Raw genomic sequence first — 20,955 nt, forward strand, 5'->3', positions numbered from 1 at the left:
TTTACTAGGTAATAAAAGTTTAATATTTTAATTTCTGCCCCAAATGTCATGGACCAAGGTTGGTACCCCATTTGAAAGAAACAAATTTATTTTTAAATAATACTCTAGGGTATATTTAAACCCCTTACCTGAATTTTATAGCTGAAACTCCAGTAATAAATATATACTGGCTCATTCATAGGAAAGTAGAAAGTAAAATAGTTCAGTTGTTTACACCACATGGTACTACACCCAAGTTGTATTTTTCTAAGTAAGGTTTTTTTTTCTCTAAGTAAAAGCAAATATGTAAAATACATACTTGCACTTTGTTTAAAAAAGAAAATTCCATGAGACAGATCTGTTCTCAATCACAATTTTCTAAACAGTATTTTTAATCAATTAAGACAGAAAAAATAGAAATATGAAATTAATTATATTTCTGACTAGAATGAGACAGTGCCATGTTTTATAATGTATACAGTAATTGTAAACTTAGTAATACATTTATTATATTATTTGGTTTTATATAATCTATCTCCTTTATAATTTTACAGACTTCATTAATATTCCCTTATAACACTTTTTCTTTATAGAAGGAAAGTCTTAATCTTTTCACTTTGCCTTCAAATGACTTCAGCTTTCCTTCCTGAATTAAGTTAGGGGTCTGATCATGCAAAGAATAGATCACTTTTAATAGTGATCTAATCAATGAGATATAACTGCTCATGCCTGTGACTCTTCATGCAACTTCCAGTTCATAGGCAAAGCTCTCTGGTCATATAAAATAATGAACCTCAAGTGTTTGGCCAGATCGGTGTTTTCTCTTTGGTAAACTTCACTATAAACATCAGTTTCATGGCCCCTAACTAGATTTTCAGCTTCTAGAAGTGTGAGGGCCATAACTAAACATTTCTTCTGAGCTCATGCTGGGCACAACGTAAGCATGAAGTAATACCAGAGAGGAGGTTGGGTGGATGGCTGAATGGTCACCACCATTACTCTGACTACCTAATGCTTTCTTTCACACACACATAAATATTTTTGGTTAATCCTCATCTGAGGATATTTTTCTATTAATTTTCAGATAGAGTAGAAAGGACGGAGGGAGGGAAGGAGAGAAAGAGAAACATCAATGTGAGAGAGACACATCAATCAGTTGCCTCCTGCATGCCCCAGACAGGGGCTGGGGATTGAACCTGCAACCCAGGTACATGCATGCCCTTGACTGAGAATCAAACCCGAGATCCTTTGGTCCATGGGCCAATGCTCTAACCACTGAGGCAAACTGGCCAGGGCAGGATATATATATTTTTTTAGGTTGATGCAGCTACTACTCTAAAGAAATATCAAAAAGCACTACAGCTGGACCAGAAGGAGTGCTGCTTGAAAAATGTGCAAAGAGGTCTTCAGCCAAGGAAAAGTAAGGCAAGAGAACCATATGCACTCTCTGGCCCTACAGTCCGAGTTTCATTCCAGACAGGCTGAACCGTTTGCACTGCTGACTGGTCTGAGACATGGGATTGGTACTGCAATCAGAGCAGTTATGTGGAGAACCCAGGGAACCTGTAAAATGCAGCCCTCTGACCGAACAGATGTCGTAAGAGGAGCATTAACCCAAGTGGAGAAGAGCTAGAGAGTGGTGGCAGCCTCATTGGGAGGAATCTAGAAAGTCCTATAGAATTTCATATTCTGAAATAAAACAAATAATGTCTTGGGATTCAACTGAAGCTCAGGACCCCTTATTCTGACATGTTTGGTTATTGATTATCTACACACAGAAAATAATGTGATTCTCTGCATGCTATGGATAGGCTCTGTATAACCCTAGTCATTGACTAGAATTTTGAAGGCCAAAGTCCACTGTGATGATAAAATGTACATGTCAGCTTTGCTGGGCTATTTTGCCCAATTGTTTGGTCAAACACCAGTCTACATGTTGCTATGAAGCTATTTTCCAGATGTGATTAACACTTAAATCAGTAGATTTTAGTAAAGCAGATTACCTTCCATAATGTGGTGGGCCTCATCCAGTTAAAGGCCTTAATCAACAAAGATAGGTTTCCTGAACAAGAAGCAATTCTCCCTCAACACTACAACATAGAAACCCTGCCTGAATTTTGAGTTCCCTGCAGATTTCAGACTCAAGATTGTAACATCAACTCTCACCTGAGTCTTCAATCTGCTATCCCTGCCCCATAGATTTTACTTAACCAGTTTCTACAATTGCATGAATCTCTCTCAATCTCTCTCTCTCCCCCCCTCTGTTCTGTTTCTCTGGAGAACCCTGATTCATACAACCACTGAACTTGACAAGCAAGCATACCAGATGATAGAACATAGACATCGCCTAAAGCTTTGGAGGCTGGATGTTTGTGGGTGTATGTCTAAGGTCACTGACACAGAAGCTCTAACTTTTGCACTGATGGTTAGAATTCTTTTAGAGACACACAGCTCTGAAATGTCCCACCATTGTTAACACCACCATCACCAAACTATTATCGTTATAACCCTCAAATCTTAAAATTGGCTGAAAAAAAGGAATATTTCTCCAAACAAATATCATTATATTGCAAATTTTTTCCAGATGACTAGAAATTGATTCTACTTAAAATTATGTCTGTGCTCTTCACTGTACATGTCCAAAGAGAATTTGCTAGGAACAGAATACATTCTTAGTTTAGTTGTGAATGCTACAGGAGAAAAAAGATAAAATGACATTTACAGTGGAACAGGCCATTTATTGCTATGCAATCAAGCCTGTTACTCCACCAATGGCTATAGTTTAGATGACATCTCAGGTGCTTTGTATTTCACTTACCTGCTAGAACTAGTAACAAATCAGAGGATTAGAAAGATGCATACCACCCTGCTCTAATTATTTCTTGCTCCCTTTTTCTAGTAAAGTGAGTTTCTTGAGAAGAGCTGTTTCTAAGGCATAGCATAGTACCTAACATAGTAGACACCTTCATACATACCTTAGTGGAAACAAAAAACATGGTATCAGAGAGGCACAAATGCATGAGTCCATGAACGTTAACTAACACTTTATATTTGAATCATGATAAAACATTTTCTGGATGCTTTAACAGCGACTGTCTAATTTTATCATCACAATATATTTATCAGATAGGTAGGGCAGATATTATCACCATTTTTTTAAACATGAGAAAATGTTTTCAGAAGGACTGAATAACTTGTCCAGGGTTACAAGCTCATGTACCAAATCACAGGCTGGACTGCAACAGAACTTCTCACTGCTTGGTTTGGGGATCTCTAATATCCTGATCAATGCATTCTTTTGTTTCTGCTTTTAGCTTTTAAACATTTTTATGTATCATGTTTACAATTCTAGAATTATCCCATTATTAATGTAGGAGGTAATTTTTTTTCTTTTGTCATATCATGACACCCTGTGTAGTACTCTCTACATAGTAAACGCTCAAGAACGGTTCATGCACTGATCAGAGTATGGGAGAGATCAATTTTGGCAATGAAGAAAGAGTCACATCATCCTGAAGTTACTGGCAAAAAAAGCCTAGACAAGTAGGGTGAAAAGTGCAAACACAAGCTATCCTTCCTTGCGGACAGCATGCAGATAACTCACATAAAATAGTTCACCAACAATGCACCCAAGACTGAGAGAGAAGTTCACATCAGTGTCAATAACAACAGGAAAAATAACACAGTAATACCACGACCCTGCAACTCAACCCCAAAAGATGGATCTTAGAGATACACTCATATATGTACATCAGGAAACACAGCTAGAAAGTTTACCAAATGGTAATAGCAAAAAACTGGAAGCAACAGTAACACTATTAAGGTGGATAAATGCATAAACTAAAATATGGGATTTTCAAATGAAGGAAAACTATGCATCAGTGAAAGTGTGTTATGGATCAATCTCACAGATAGAAACAACATTAACCAAAAAGTGTGTCACAGGGGACTATATACAGAGTGATCCTATTTTAATAAATTCAAAAGTATCCAAAATGAAACTATGTTTTGTTTTTTTAGGGAAACATATAAACATGATAAAGTATTTGAAGCAAAGAAATGATAAACACAATATTCAAGACAATGTACTGCTATTGGGGGAAGAAAAGGAGACACTATTGGGAAGGGATACAGGGGGTTTTGAAGATTTGGGTAATGTTCTAGTTCTTAAGTTGACTAATAAAGTGCACAGATATTTATCTTATTTAATATAAAAATTTATAGTATATATATACTTTTTGTATGTAAATTTTTTCTCCAATTTTTATTAATTTATTTTTGTTACAGATGTTTCTCCTTTTCTCCCCCTAAACACCCTCCTCCCTATCCTGCCCCCCCATGTACATTTTATCATTTAAAAAACACTAATACTAAATTTCACCCGGTCTTATCTAGAAGGAAAACAGATCTGTAAAGACAAAGGGGAAAGAGATATTCGCTATTCAAAAGAAAAAGCAAAAATACAAACAGAAAAAAAAAAGCTCTGCAACTAACAATACTGATAAACAAATCGTCAACATCCGCCACTCGGCCTTAAAAAATCCTTTGGCAGCAAAAGAGCATGTTTGCATATTATATATAGTACTAATTAATTGATTTTGTTTGCAATATCTTCAGTTGCTAGTATAGTTATAATTTCTTAAAGAAAAAACATATTATGCATTTTAATACTAAAAACAGATTCTTTTAAAACTAAAAAAGGAGTAAAACTGTTGAACTTCCTTTTCTGTGCTTCTGTTTAATCACAGATAAGCTTTGAACACATAACACTGTTCTTGTACCTTCATGTTCATATCATACAGATTTAAATATAAAGGTAAGACTTCCAACTAAGAGGGTTTGAAATAGGATCCCAAACAGACAAGATCAGGGAATAGGAAAGGGCTTCCAGATAGTTTTTAGAAAATCAGAAATCAAAAAATAAAATTAGGTTTAACTTTGCTTTTTGCCTCTGTAAGAGCTGGTGATCTTTTAGAGGACTTGATTTATTGCTGTAAAGAAGACAGTTTTCCTTCATAGAAGCATGGGGATAAGAGAGTGGATGGGATGCTGTAACTGGATATGGGTAGCCCCAAAAATCCACCGGGTGAGGAGGCCTAACCCAGACACTCCGCATCGCCGAGCAGGGTGCGCGGATGAGAGGGAGGGAAGACAAAGAGGCTGGCTTTCCTGCTGTCTCCTGTGACAATGGGCTTTGAGGAAGACCTCGTCATCTATTGAGAACTGACAATCGGGAGAGGTGCTTGGGAGGAGAACGTAAGGAGGAAAATACATGTAGCCACCTCCCCATATTGCCCAGAGTCTCCATAACCACCCCAAATCATCGCTCACAGCACAGGTTCCCAAATCACTTTTCCCTACTGCGTTGCTGAAGCATGTCCTCGCTTCAGATTTCTCACAAGTACAGTCTAACTTACCAATCGATTCTCATCGAACACTTCAAAAAGAAGCCGCTGCTGCTGAGGATGGACCTAAGTAGGAGAAACACAGCCTTTCTTTAGAAACATGTCAACATTAAACCACAGAGATTGAGAATAAATGCCTGAATATGTTGCCATCTCCTACTTCTTGTTCTTTACAAGATATTTTAAATTACATGAGATACTTAACACAAAAGCAGCCCAGTCACATGTCACCCATATTCTAATGATTTTACCATAACAGCAAAGTGGACTGGGTTGCTTATTTATCCATTTTATCCAAACTAGAATAAAAGTAAACTAACATTTGAAAAATTATTTAAATGTCTGCCCACACTTAAAAATATAGACTAGATTTGAACCTCTTGTTATAAATTGTATTTACTCACTTTTTATTTATCAGGCTAGAACTACCCAAAGTGAATATTGCTTTCATGGGAACTAGTGTCTGAATCCTTAGTACTGACTTGATAAATAAGTTTATTGCTTCTACTATAAAAAGTACAGGAGTAGTCAAAAAGTATAAACTGAGTTTTCACTTACTGTTTATATTTTACATAAGTAGAAATTAGTATTTTACTTTTCAAAGCTGATGCTTTCATTTTTGCTGAAATATTTCAACCAGTTAAAATCTATTATCTTAAACAAGTCAGAGAAAGACAAATACCATATGATTTCACGTTTTATGTGGAATCTAAAAAAACAAAATGAACAAACTCATAGAAACAGAGAACAAATTGATGGTTTTCAGATGGGAGGGGGTTGGGAGACTGGGTAAAAAAGAAGTATAAATTTCCAGTATAAAATAGTCGAGGGGATGTATATTACAGAATAGGAAATATAGTCAATAATATTGTAATAACTATGTATGGGGTCAGATGGGAACTAGACTTATCAAAGTGATTACTTTGTAAGTTATAAGTATATATATATGTATATATATGTATATATGTATATATATGTATATATATATGTCTAATCACTATGTTGTACAACTGAAACTAATATAATATTGTATGTCAAATGTAATTAAAAATATTTTTTAATCTTCATCAGAGGATACTTTTTTTTATTGATTTGAGAGAGAGAGAGAAACGTTGACTGGTTGCCTCTCTTATGCACCCTGACTGGGGGATCAAACTTGCAACCTTTTATTTTATTTTATTTTATTTTTTTGGTTAATTCTCACTTGAGAATATTTTTCCATTGTTTTTGTTTGTTTGTTTTTTAGAGTGGGAGGGAGAGAAAGAGAAAAAAATATTGATGTGAGAGACACATTGATTGGTTGCCTCCCCCATGAGGCTAACTGCAGAATGAAACGCTAGACCCTTTGGTCCATGGGCCAGTGCTCTAACCACTGAGAGAACTGGCCAGGGTTATTTAATAATTTGTATACTGGAGGTTAAAATGTGTATGATAACAGAAAATATACATATTGGACTCTGCCCGGTTCTTGGCACAGAGCTCCTGGAACTCTTGTAACTTCCTGGGTGATAGGGGTATCTTTTCTCTAATAAGGTAACTCTGGGTTGGCTCCTGGGTGAGGGCTGGTCACAGGAAAGGCCCAGACATGATTGAAAGCTTGGAATTTTTAGCCTCGCCTTACTTCTTCATTCTCTTAAGAAGGGAGAAGGTTCGCCCTGGCCGGTTTGGCTCAACAGTTAGAGCCGCGGCCCACTGACCCAAGGGTCTCGGGTTCAGTCTTGGTCAAGGGCACGTACCTGGGTTTCAGGTTTGATCCCTGGCCCCAGATGGGGTCGTGTGGGAGGCAGCCAATTGATGGGTCTCTCTCACATCGATGTTTCTCTCTCTCTCTCCCTTCCTCTCTCCCTTCCACTCTATCTAAAAATCAATGGAAAAATATCCTAAGGTGAGGATTAACCAAATAAGAAGGAAGGAGGTTTGAAAACAGAATTAATGATTGCTCATGATGAAGCCTCCATAAAAATCCCAAAAGTACAGGGTTCTAAGAGCTTCCAGGTTGAAGAACACGTCCATGTACCAGAAGGGTGGTATACCCCAACTCCACAAGTAAAGAAGCTCCTGCCCTCAGGGCCCCCTCACCCTATGTATCTCTTCACCTGGCTGTTCACCTGTATCCTTTATTATATCTTTTAATAAACTGGCAAATATAGGTGTGTTGCTCTGAGCTCTGTCAGCTGCTGTAGCAAATTAATGGACCCAGAGGAGGGGGTCATGGGAACCTCCGATTTGTAGCCAAGTCAGATGGCAGTTGTGAGTAACCTAGTAGGGACCTACTACTTTCAATTGGTATCTGAAGTGAGGTCAGTCTTGTAGGACTGAGCTCCTAACCTGTGGGATCTGATGCCATCTCCAGGTGGGTAGTGTCAGAATTGAGTTTAAATGTAGGACACTCAGATGGTGTCGCACAGAATTGCCTGGTGTAGGGAAAATAACCTCCACACAGTTGGTGAACACATGGATCAGAATTAAAATACTCTGTGTGAGTAAAAAAAAGAAAAAACACAGGAGGTGAAAAACGAGAATTATTTTCCCTATGATAAATATATTTCCCCACTCAGGCTAATACAAGATGATGTGTAAAAAAATTATCAAAGTTAGGTTGATTCATTTCCCCCTATGATAAATATATTTCATTAAGCAATGTGATATTTTAATACTTTGCTTTACATGTCAAAAGTATTGATAGTCTTCATAAAAATGTCCTAAAGCCCTGGCCGGTTTGGCTCAGCGGCTGGAGCTTCGGTCTGCGGTACAGAGAGACCCGGGTTCGGTTCCCACTAAGGGCACGTACCTCGGTTGCAGTTTGTCCCCGGCCCTGGTTGGTCATGTGGGTGGCAACCACTCGATGTGTCCCTTTCACGTCGATGTTTCTCTCTCTCTCTCTCTTCCTCTCTCTCCTTCCCACTCTATCTGAACAAAAAATGGAAAAATGTCCTCGGGTGAGGATAAAGAAAAAAAGTCCTATAAGTGTGACAGAGCTATTTAGATACCTAACCCAATGTCCACTCTCACTTTCTTCTGAGAACATAATCCTGATTTTACCTGCACCAATGTTTCCAGAGTCACCATACTGCAGAACTCTAGGGGTACTTTTTAAAATTTGAAGTATAATATATATTCAGTAGAGTATAATGTATACTAATCTAAAATATACAGGTTGATGACTTTTTATATATGTATACTCTGTCTTCATCATCCCGATCAAAATACCAAACACTCCATTCTATCTTACATACCATTTTCCACATGAATAGCGCTTTCTGGACTTGATCAACATTGAGACTCTGAATCGATGTCTATCTAAAAATGACTCCCTTGCACCTAAGGGTGACCAGGTAGGCCAACCTGATGGCAGTCACTGGATGGGACTCCTGGGAGAGCTCTTTAAATGGGACTGTCTCAACTGGGAGAGATGGTCCTCATGCCCCTTGCATTTCTCTTTTCTGACTGGAACTTGGATGGGATAACTGGCACTCCTACAGCCATATTGTAACCATGGAGCTAGACACCTGGACCAGATGAAATCTGAGCTGAGACTTGAAAGATGGGAAAAATTTGAATAGGAAAGTACAGAGAACACTCACAGCATGGTGACCGCATGAGAGGCATGGGGGCAGAGTGAGCATGCTCAGTGAGAATATTTTTATACTAGAAAATGGCAAGAAAAATTTGGTTAGTTAGGGTAGAGCCAGGCTGAAGTCACTGAAATCCCAAAAAGGAGTTCACATTTGACTGGTAGGGAAGAAAATGAAGCTTTTGAAGGAAAAATGACATGATGTAGTTCCTACGTAAATATTATTTTCATGAAGTGATACACAAAATGAACTGGACTGGAGAAAGACCCTGGAGTCCTTTGGGACTAGTAACTCAGACGTGAAGTGATGAGAGCTGTGCCTGGGACAGTCCCCATGAGAACAGGTGGAGACAAGGCCATGAACATTTTGAGGGGAAAATCAGAAGTCTCAGTGTTTATCCAAGTACCTGGCCGACACTGTAGACATTCAATATCAACAATGAATATTCTAAGAAAATCAAAATGATATCTGATCTAATGAGGTCTCAGCTGTCCTGGTTCAGGCCATAATTAATAGCTTCCTAACAGGATTTTTTGCCACAACTATCTTCTCTCTTTAATCTGTCTTTCCTACTGTAACTGGAGTGACTTACACTAAAAGACAGTTGGGGACGACACATTTCCTGCCCTACTCAAAAGTTGTTCCTAATGGCCTAAAGAATAATTCCAAACCTGTGCATGAAAAGATGCTTCTGATGTAAGTCCAATTCGCCTTTTCAGCCTTGACTCCTACAACTGCCCCCTGCCCACTCGAATCGCTGGAAACAGACTACTCACTGCTTACTGCACAGATTCAGTGCAAGAATTAAGCCCTAATGACCTAAAAGGCAGGTTAAGCAAACTATGGCCAAACTTAACCACCTGCTTTTTTTTTTTTTTTAATAATCCAGGAGATAAGAATGTTTTTATAATTTTAAATGGTTATATTTTAAATGGATACATAAGTACCTACAGTATAGCCTCAATTTTGCCTCCTGGCCGGCAACACCTAAAATATTTACTATCTGGCCCTTTAAGAAAAAGTTTGTTGGGCCCGTCCATCCTATGACATTCACTGTACATTCTCTATTAATTTCTCTCCTGTGTATCTACAATGGACCTGGATAAAACCATCCCTGGAAGGTGTAAGAAAGTCACTCAGCCCACTTTCTGTGGTTCACATGAGGATACTGGCTGAGACAGACAGAATTCAGTCTGGGCAACACTGCATCCAACTAGCTGGCGTCGCCACACAATAATATGTACAGAAGGAAGACCATTATTACAGAAATTATTCACACACAAATTTTCAGAGCTGAAGAGAAACAGTTGTCTTTAAATTGAAACACACCACAGTGAATATTTAAAACTGTACACACACCACATATCACTATGAAATTATAAAACTCTGGGATAAAGATAATTATTCTATTTTTTAGAGAGAGGGAAGGATCAACCCCAACGGAACAAGAATCAGACTTCTCGACTGCACCACAATGCCCAAGGCTGAGAAAGCAATGCCTTCAAGTTTCTCAGGAAAAATTTTTGACCTAGAATATGTGAGGGGTCAAACTACTGGCCAAACCTAAGTTGGCTATTTACTCATGTATTACGGCTGGAAGTCAGTTTGGGACACGCATGTATGAGCTATTGAGCAATATGGGAATAATGACCAGAAAACAAACAGAAACAGTTAAAAAGTGGTTCCTTCTAAGAAGCAGGGAGGATGGGCCACCAGAGTCTGTTGCTTTTCATTAAGTACCTCATTTTTAAATTATGTGTGAATTCTTTGATGATATTATTTTTTTTCAATGTATTAAAAATAGGAGTAAAGCTATGGTCACAAAAAATAGTTTACAGGGTCATGTTTATAGGAAAGATGAAAGCAGAAGAAACAAAAATTGAAATACTGGCGATAGGTCTTCTGAAAAATGGGTAAATATGTAAGTCTATAAATGCATAAAAGAGTAGAAAATAAACTTTGCCAGGGGCGTAACCAAATTTTCAAAGAAGAAAACAAAGTATTGGTAAGTGTCAATTTATTCCATGGTGTTCATTAAAAAAAACAAACTGTAGTTCCTAGAAATTTAGCTGGTGGATTCAGCTAAGAAACAATGGAGGCATATTTTTAAAAATAACTTTATTGCGATATAATCCACATACCATACAAATGACCCATTGAAAGTGTACAATTCAAAGGTTTTTAGTATATTCGTAGAGTGTGCAACCACCATCACAATTTTAAAACATTTTCATCATCTCAAAAAAATCCACAATGCCCTTTAGCAGTCATTCCTAATTTCCTCCCAATCTCCTCATTCTCAGGCAACTTCTACTTTGTCTCCACAGATTTGACTATTTTAGAAATTTAATGTAAGTGGAATCATACAATATGTGGTTTTTTGTAATTGGCTTCTTTTACTTAGCATAATGTTTTCAAGGTTCACCCATGTTGTAGCATGTATCAGTACTTCATCCCTTTTTATGGCTGAATAATATTCCATTATATGTATATACCCCATTTTGTTTATCCATTTATCGGGGGGGCTCTACTTTTTTTACTATAACGAATAATGATACTATGAACATTCATGTACAGGTTTTTGTATAGACATATGTTGTAAGTACATTTTAAAATAAAAACTGTGTAAAAAGTTAAATGAATTAAATATATATATATATTTTTTAATCCTCACCAGAGGACACTTTTCTATTTATCTCCAGACAGAGTGGGAGTGAGGGAGGGAGAGAGAGAGAGAGAAACATCAATGTGAGAGCAACACATCTACTGCTGCCTCCCACAGGACCCAGACCAGGGCCGGGGACAAACTGCAACCAAGGTACGTGCCCTTGACCAAACTCAAACCTGTGACTCATTGGTCCGCGGGCTGACACCCTAACCACTGAGCCAAACCAGCCAGGGCTAGATAAATATTTTTACAAGCATAAAGCATTATATAAATAGAAAGTATCTTAGCATATTTATTTACCTGTTTTATGTCTTTTTATTTTGTTTTTCTATGCAGTTATTCAACAAATATAAAAATAAATTAGATACACAGCAATGAGAGAAAAACCCAAACTGTACAAAAAATATATAGTGAATTATAAATCTCTCTCTTATCCTGTCCCTCCCTCAGAGAAAATATCGTAAACAGTTTCTTTGGTCCTTCCAGAAGTATTCTCTGCAAATACTAGCATTTGAGAGGGTATTTTAAAATTTCTATTTTTACACAAAAAGGCATATCATGCACACAGTGTTTTGCACTTTTGTTCCTTTAACATATTTTGAGGTTAATGCTCTGTCAGTACATATACATTAGTCTTTTAAACAGCTGGGTGGGTTTCACTGTATGGATGGACCATAGATTACTCAGTGCTTTATTAACGAGGTGTCCCCGCTTCTTCCAACAGAATTCTGATGTTATTCAAATAGTAGATGACAATGTGTGTCAAGGATCGATAGCCAGTTGCCACCCCCAGGAGCTGAGTCCGACTCCTCTAAGCCTCAGGGTAACTCCATTCTCCTTACCAAGGACGGGTTAGAAATGAGCACATGATGTAACTCTGGCCCAAGAGAGATAAATCAAAGTCTCCTGGGGGAACTTATGGAAAAGTTTTAAGACAAACACAAGGGAAACCACTCTCCCGTGTCTGTCTCCGGACACCATGGAGTGAGGCAATGAAGTCTGGAGCTGTTGCATCTTGTGATCAAGGTCAGAAAGCCAAGAGAATCCCGGAGAGGCTGGGTCAGACATGACCCTGTTCCATGGCTGCAGTCTCCGCCCTTCCTGTCTGTGTGCTTCTTGAGATTACAGATAACAAGTGTGCTTGTTCTTTGAGACAACATTACCTATCACTTCAAATATGTTACCTGAAGCTGAAAGCATCACAAATGATATACTTCCCCCGAGGACCTTTCTTAAATTCCCTAGTTGGAGGGAATCCCCTAAATTTCCTAATGTCCCCCTGATAGTCACTCCCTAGCACCTGGTTTTTACTTTCAGAATGCTCACACACTGGTAATTATTTTGAAAACATGATCATAGGAGTCCACAGTAGACAGTAAGCTTTATCAAGGATGGGGACTGTAGCCATGTCATTAACCAGCATTAGCAAAGTGCCTGGGAATCAAGCATAGAAAAATATCACACTAATTGTGTGTGTGTGTGTGTGTGTGTGTGTGTGCGCGCGCGCACACGTGCGTGTGTAGAGGTGGAGGAGTATAACAATACAGATAAAAATACCAGAAGATCACACAATCAGTGGTGGTTTTATGGAGATTAAATGACGGCTGATTTTTATTTCTCTTTATTAAAATATCTATTATGTACAAGTCACATTGCTTCTGTAACAGAAATATACACAGGAACATATACACATTATGTAAATATAATATAATGAGCATGAACCCTAAAGATATAAAACGAGTGTCATGGGAAGAGAGGGGATGGAGTGCGGTGGCCTTTTTCACATGTTCACACACTTAGCATATGCAGAACACATAACATCGCACCTCATGTGACCTTTTCCCTCCTGTCACTTGGCCCCCTTGGTCTCATCTGAGCAACTATAACTGTAGATTTTACTATAATTTGCTATTGAGCACTAACATCAATTTGGAGTGTCTCTGTCTCTAACAATAACAGTTCTCTAGAAAAGCTTTCTTTGAACTTCATGTTTTCTCAAAGATATAAAGGCTCCCTTCAACTTCTGACCCAAATTTCCATTTGGCCGAATGACCAATAAGCAAGTTTTTACTGTGGTATATTATCTCAAATAGACAATTTTATGGGAATACATTCAATTGAAAACATTTTGTGCTATATAAACAGCAAAGAAGAAAGTAGAGGCCCACACATAATAATGTTCTTTGTACAGAAAGTACGAAGTTGCCATGTATTTTTAGTTCATCTACCAGTGATGCGTTAGCACTGATCCACACAAATTTACCTAGTTATCCTTGCAATAAATTTGCAAAATTGTGACTGACATAAGCATGCTGCCTATGACCCCAGAATAAAGTAATGCTGGCTAGAATACTTGGTAATAGTAAAATTATGGTCAAAGAAACAATGAGTAAAAGGCAGTAAAGCCCAAGCCTACTTTATCATTTACAAATGACCTTCTTTCTTATTTTTGTGGTAGCATCTCTAATTCAAAAGTAGTACTGACTTCCAAGCATCCTTTCTAATTGGAAATCAAGACTAAAAACAATGGGAAGATTTTTAGTTATAATTTTAGATTAAAAAAATGTTTAAAAATTTAATTATAACTTGAAGTGCTCCAACAGAGACCCATATTTTCTATTTCTACTCATACTGGTTTTGCTATATTTTTGGGCTTTAAAGTAATTTTTTTTTTCATTTTAGCTAAGTTGTTAAAATTATTGCCAACAAGTCTATAATATTATCTTATTTATTTATATATTTTTGGTCTATAGGATGTTCCTTTTATTCTTGATGTTGGTCATTTAAGTTTTTTCCCCTCTCTCTTATTTGAGCTAGCTATAGCATATCAAAAAATCACTTTGGTTTCATTTATTTTATCTACTTTTTATCCATTTTCTATTTCATTGAATTCCATTCATCTTTCCCTCCTTTTTTTTTTTTTTTTTTCTCTCAAGGTAGAAACTTAGATCATTGATTTTGAATCTTTTTTCTTTTGTATAAAAGTATATAAAGGTGTGAATTTTTCTCTAGGCACTGAGTTAGCTCATGCCATATTTTCAAATGTTATGCTTTATCAATCAGTTAAAATGTTTTCTAACTTTTCTTTTTTTTAAATCCTTACCAGAGGATATTTTTCCATTTATCTTCAGATAGAATGGGAGGGGGAGAGAGACAGAGAGAGAAACATCGATGTGAGAGAGACACATTGCTTGGATGCCTCCCGCACGACCCCGACCAGGGTCGAGGACCAGGGCCGAGGACCATATCGCAACTGAGGTACGTGCCCTTGGAATCAAACCCCAGACTCTTTGGTCTGCAGGCCGATGCTCTAACTGCTGAGCCTAACAGGCCAGGGCTCTAACTTTTCTTATGATTTCTTTTTTAAGCTATGGCTTATTTAAAATGTTGATTAACTTCCAAATATTTGTGGATTTTCCAGATATAGTTGTGTTACTGAATTCTATTTTAACTCTTTTGTAGTCAGAGAACATATTCTGTCAAATCTCAACCTTTTAAAATGTATTCAGATTTGTTTTATGGCCCAAAAATGTATTGTTCAGATATTAGATATAATGTTCTATTCATGCCAAGTAGGTTAAGTTGACTGATAGTGTTTTTCAAATCTTTTATGTACTTGCTGACTTTTTGTCTAGTTGTTTTATCAGTTATGGAGAGAGGAGTAATAAATCTTTTTTTTTTATTCCTCACCCGAGGATACTTTTCTATTTATCATCAGATAGAGTGGGAGGGAGGGAGAGAGAGAGAGAGACAGAGAGAGAGAAAGAGAGATGTGATAGAGCCACTTCGACTGGCTGCCTCCCGCATGACCCAACCAGGGCCGGGGATGAACCACAACCGAGGTACGTGCCCTTGACCGGAATCGAACTCCCTACGTCACCGCAGGCTGACACTCTAACCACTGAGCCAAACCGGACAGGGCGAGGAGTAATGAATCTTCAACTATTCTGGGTCTATTTATTCCTCTGTTAGGTTCTGTCAGTATTTCCAGCACCTCCCCATGCAGGAAGACACTACCAAGACTTCTCCCCATAAGGAAATGAGTCTCTCCTCAGGAGTTCTCCAACTTCTCTTCTGCCGCTTGAGATGATAACCAGTGTTAAATGCCAGCATAACCCAGCTGGCCTGACACAGGATGAAAGAGATTATTACATCTGGAGGCAGCTTCAAGAATTAAATGGCATGTACTAGCAGGAGCCAGAGAAATACCCCTGGGACTACACTGCCTGATCAAAGGAGCAGAAACGTAAGACTGGATAAGCAAGATCTCACTGACTTAAGATTTAACATCCTGTCAAGGACCCCATAAGATGAGGCAAACTTACCACTAGAATGGCTCCTAGAAGCCTGAAAAAATAATGAGCCAAGTGGAAAAGCCTGAGTTGCCCTGGCAGACAGTAGAAGAAGGAATAAAAAGGTCGATGAAAGTGGCCATGCTAGAATAAAAGTATGTATATAAATTACATGAGGCCAAAATACCTACGGGATTTTTGTGCCCAGAGGACACCCCATTAACCACCGTCATCAGGCGTGTGCTGGTGTGAGGGCAGCAGCATCACCACGCTGCACAGCGGGGGCTCTCTTCTGCATGCTGGACTGATGGTAAGGGAGGGGTCACAGAGCTGGGCTCCTTGACAGCCATGCAAACAGAAAGCCTCCCCTTCTCCAGTAAGACAGGCCAGCGGGTGGCACTTCACTGCCAGAATCAAGGGGCTACAACTACTGTAATGACCGGACAGATCAGAGGGGCTGTGAAGCAGACTTGACTTGACCTGCAGAGCATAGGGTGTGGCATCTCTACCGAAACAGGCAGGTGGCCAGTGAAGGTGCTGCTTAACATGTACAATCGTGAGAAGACAACAATGGAGATGTGAGTGGCTAAGGATAGTTTCCCCATTAAAAAACATCACAATCCCTTGTCCAGTTCCCCAAGCTGAGACAATATTCTGATCCAAAGCCTACTGACTAAAGAAGTGACTTGGTCCTGAGAAGGAAGGACTCTCCATCACGGAAGGAAGTATATATTGGAATGATTCCTGCCTTCCTCCTCCAAAAGGACTATGGCCATTTATTTGGGTGCTTGTGTACCGGGGAAAATGAGTACTCACACATATTGAGGACTGTTGGAAATGGGTCTGTGTTGACCCCTAGAAACCCAAAGCATCATCACAGCTTCCCTATTAGAGCAAGGACTTGCAGGAACCAGGTAATAAATGGAGTCCTGGCTAAAGTCCAGCTTATACAGAGTCCACCAGTTCTGTGCATCCATCCAGTAGTCACTCCCCTGGTTTACAAGTGTAACCTTGGGACTGACATACTGGAAGTTGGATCTCCTCACTGCCACCAGCACACTGACCCCACAGCTTGTGGGACGAGAGCTCACAGTGAGGAGGCCACATGAAGCCTCTGAAACTGTCCTCCCTCTGGTCCAGAGAGTAAATCTAAAACAGGATCGATTCAAAATGACAACAAAAGCATAAGCAACAAAAAAGAACAATAGATAAATAATATGAAAAAATAGATACTTTTTAATCAAAATTTAAAACTTTTGTGCTTCAAAGGACATGGTCAATAATATCAAAAGGAGAGAAAATTTTTGCAAATCATGCATCTGACAAAGAATTTGTAATCTAGAAAAATAAAGAACTACAACAACTTAATAACAAAAAGACAAATAACTCAATTATAAAATGGGAAAAGGATCTAAACAGACATTTCTCCAAAGAAGATATACAACTGGAAAATAAGTTCGTAAAAAGATGCCCAACGTCCTTAACCACAGGAAAATGCAAATCAAAACCACAGTTGGATACTACTTCACACCCACAAGGAAGAATAATAAAAAGACAGATAATAACAAATATTGTCAAAGATGTGGAGAACTCAGAACTCTTGTTGGTGGGAATGTAATATGGTACAGTCACTCTGAAAAACTGTTTGGCAGCTCCTCAGATGATCCAGCAATCCATTTAGGTATATATCTCCCCAAATGAAAATCTATATCCACATAAAAACTTGCACACAAATGTTATGTTCATAGCACCATTAAAAAGTGGAAAGAACTCAGATGTCTATCAACTTATGCATGGATAAATAGTGTGGTTATCCATACAATGGACTATTATTTGGCAATAAAAAGAAATGAAGTATTGATACGTGCTATAACATGATTAAACCTTGAAAGCATTATGCTAAGAGAAAGAAGTCAGACCCGAAGGACCACATACTGTATGATGCCACTGATACAAAATTTCCAAAATAGGCAAGTCTAAGAGACAAAGTGGTTGTGGAGGAGAGGGGCAGGTGTTGAGGAAAAATGGGGAGTGAGAGCTTGTGGTTATGAGTTTCTTTTGGGGATGATGAAAATGTCCAAAAAATTATTTTGGTGATGGCTACACAACTCTGTGAACAGACTAAAAACAAATAAATTGTATACTTGGAACTAGTGAGTTGTATGTTATGTGAATTATATCTCAATAAACACAAACAAAAATATTGCAACCTCATGGGACTGTTAGAGATTAGTACTACCAGAAAATAACTAAAGGATGTAAGTGTGGCTCCTAGAATATGTTCATTTATTTCTCTAGTCTTATCTCTGCAGAAACAAGGTAGACTCTGGGGAATGACTCTACCTGCAAGGTCAACCAAGAGCCCCAGTCTCCTGCTGGTTCCTGGAAACAAAAATTCCCAAGTGCCCTTGCAGCAGCTGTAGACTGTTTTGATAGGGCCGTTGCTATGTCCCCTGGAAAGTATGCTTCCTTTGGGGACTTGGACCGCTAACTCAGCAGAGCCGAGTACCAGAGAAGAGAAGCACACAGTCCTCTTCTGGGTCTTTGGCAATAATGGGGCCATTCCCACTTCTAACTCCATTGTTTTTGGACCCATGTATATACTTTCTGTTGTGAACAGAGCCTCGTATTGAGGTCTCTGGTTTAATGAATAAACTGGCACCCCATCTTTGCAGGGTACTGCCTCCATATCGGTGCTTCACTTGTGCCTTCAGTAGGCCATTCCAGCTCCACCAGGCTGCCTGCTTCTGGACGGTGTGGTGAGTGATGTGACCAATGGATTCCATGGTCCTGCACATCCTTCTCTGTGAAAGGTTTTGGTATCAGGGTAATGCTGGCCACATGAATGAATTGGGACATGTTTCTTCCTATACTATTTTTGGAAAGATATTATATAGAATTGAAATTCTGTACTCCTTAATGTGTGGTAGAATTTAAAAGAGAAACCATCTGGGCCTGAAGTTCTCTTTGCTGGAAGGTTTTTAACTTCAAATGCAATTTAAACATAGGATTTTTCAGGTAATTTATTTCTTCTTAGAATTTTGGTAGTATGTGTCTTTAAAGCAGCAGTTCTCAACCTGTGGGTTGCGACCCCTTTGGGGATCGAACGACCCTTTCACAGGGGTCGCCTAAGACCACTGGAAAACACATATTTCCGATGGTCTTAGGAACCAACACACCGCACCTCTATCCGTCTCCAGGTGGTCCACCCACATGCAGATACACCCACATTCAACGTGAGGAACTGTATTAAAGGGTCGCGGCATTAGGAAGGTTGAGAACCACTGCAGTTTAAAGGAATTGGTCCATTTCATCTAATTTACTGAATATGGGCACAGAATTGTTCACAGTATTCTGTAATATACATTTAATGTCTATAGGTTCTAGAATGATGCCATCTCCTAGGTAGAAATTTAGATGAATGGTTCAAGACCTTTCTTCTTTTCTAATGTAATTATATTTCCCTCTAAGCACTGCTTTAGTTGTACCCTACAAATTTTGGTGTTATATTTTTATTTCATGCTGTTAAAGTATTTTTTAATTCCCCTGGAGATTATCTGATCTATGAGTTATTTAGAAGTATGTTGTTTAATTTCCAAATATTTGGTGATTTTTCTGATATTTTTGTATTATTAATTCCTATTTTAATTACATTATAGTCATATACCATATTTTGCATGATTTCTACTCTTTTATAATTGTTATGGTTTAGTTTTTGGCCCATCTTACTCAGTAAATATTTCATGTGCAATTGAAAAGACTGTATTCTGCTGCTGTTGGGACAGAGAGTCTATAAGTGCCAATTAGGTAAAACTTATTTGATGGTGTTGTTCAGCATTTCTGTATTTTTACTGAATTTTTTTGGTCTATATCTATCAATTGACATTTATCTACTTTTACTGTCTCTCAATACTATATTGAATTCTCCAAGTATGACAGTGTATTTGACAATTTCTCCTTTCAGTTCTATCATTTATTGCTTTATAATTTTGAAACACTGATGTTAGATGCATATACAGAGTTGTTATGACTTTTTGATGAATGAGCTCTGCTTTTTATTTGTTATTGTCTTTTTGGCTATATCTCTTCATTATTTTTTAAAAATATGTTTTTATTGATTTTTTAGCAAGAGAGGAAGGGGGACAGAGATAGAATGGAAATGAGAAAGAAACATCTACTGGCTGCCTCCTGCATGCCCCCTACTGGGGACCAAGCTCACAACCCTGGCACGTATCCTGACCACCGGGAATGGAATGGGACCTCTCAGTCCATGGGACGATGCTCAATCCACTAAGCCACACCGAACAGGCTCTTCATTATTTTTTAGTAGGTGCGCTAGGAATTACAATATATCCATTTAACCTTTCGTGGTCTACTTAACATTAATATTGAACCACTTGAAGAAAATGTAGAAACCCTACAACCAAAAAGTTCACTTTACTCACTCTTTTATGTTATGGTTGTAATATGTATTACACTTACATAAACTAAAAATCCTACCAAGGTTATAATTTTTACTTTGAACAGTAATACATATTTTAAAGAACTCAAGAGAAAAATAGTTTATTATAATTACAGATATTTACTATTTCTGTTGCTTTTCCTTTGTTTCTGAAGTCTTAAATTTCTGCTATCACTTACCTTTAGCCTAAACTATTTATTTTAGCATTTTGTTTAGAGTGAGTCTGCAGGCAATAAATTATCTTCTTTTTCCTCAGTTTCAAATACCTTTATTACATGCCGTCATTCCTGAAGGTTATTTTTTTTAAATATAGAATTCTGAGTTGACTGTTTTCTTTCCTTTCCTACCTTAATTATACAGTTTTATCATAGCTCCTGATGAGAAATGCATGGTTATGGAGTTGTTGTTCCCCTATGCAGAATGCATCATTTTCTTTTTCTTTGATTTCAGCAATTTGATTATGTATTTGAACATGTTTTTCTTTGCATGTATTCTGTTTGGGTTTCTCTGAACTTTTTAAATCTATAAATACATGTCCTTCATCACATTTGAAATTTCTTGGCCATTATTTCTT

General features: G+C 38.0%; 1 protein-coding gene across 11 annotated transcripts in view; it reads right to left on the reverse strand.

The window, feature by feature from the left end:
• The window catches only part of NEDD4 (NEDD4 E3 ubiquitin protein ligase), a 126,218-nt gene that overhangs the window by 76,914 nt on the left and 28,349 nt on the right, over nucleotides 1–20,955 (reverse strand). For all 11 annotated transcript variants that reach the window (XM_036262981.1, XM_036262957.1, XM_036262964.1 and 8 more), the window contains one exon: nucleotides 5,397–5,450. In XM_036262981.1, the coding sequence (XP_036118874.1) occupies nucleotides 5,397–5,450 (54 nt within the window). The remainder of the gene's footprint in view (nucleotides 1–5,396; nucleotides 5,451–20,955) is intronic.

Source organism: Molossus molossus, unplaced genomic scaffold (genome assembly GCF_014108415.1).
Source record: "Molossus molossus isolate mMolMol1 unplaced genomic scaffold, mMolMol1.p scaffold_m16_p_1, whole genome shotgun sequence".
Taxonomy (NCBI): Eukaryota; Metazoa; Chordata; class Mammalia; order Chiroptera; family Molossidae; genus Molossus; species Molossus molossus.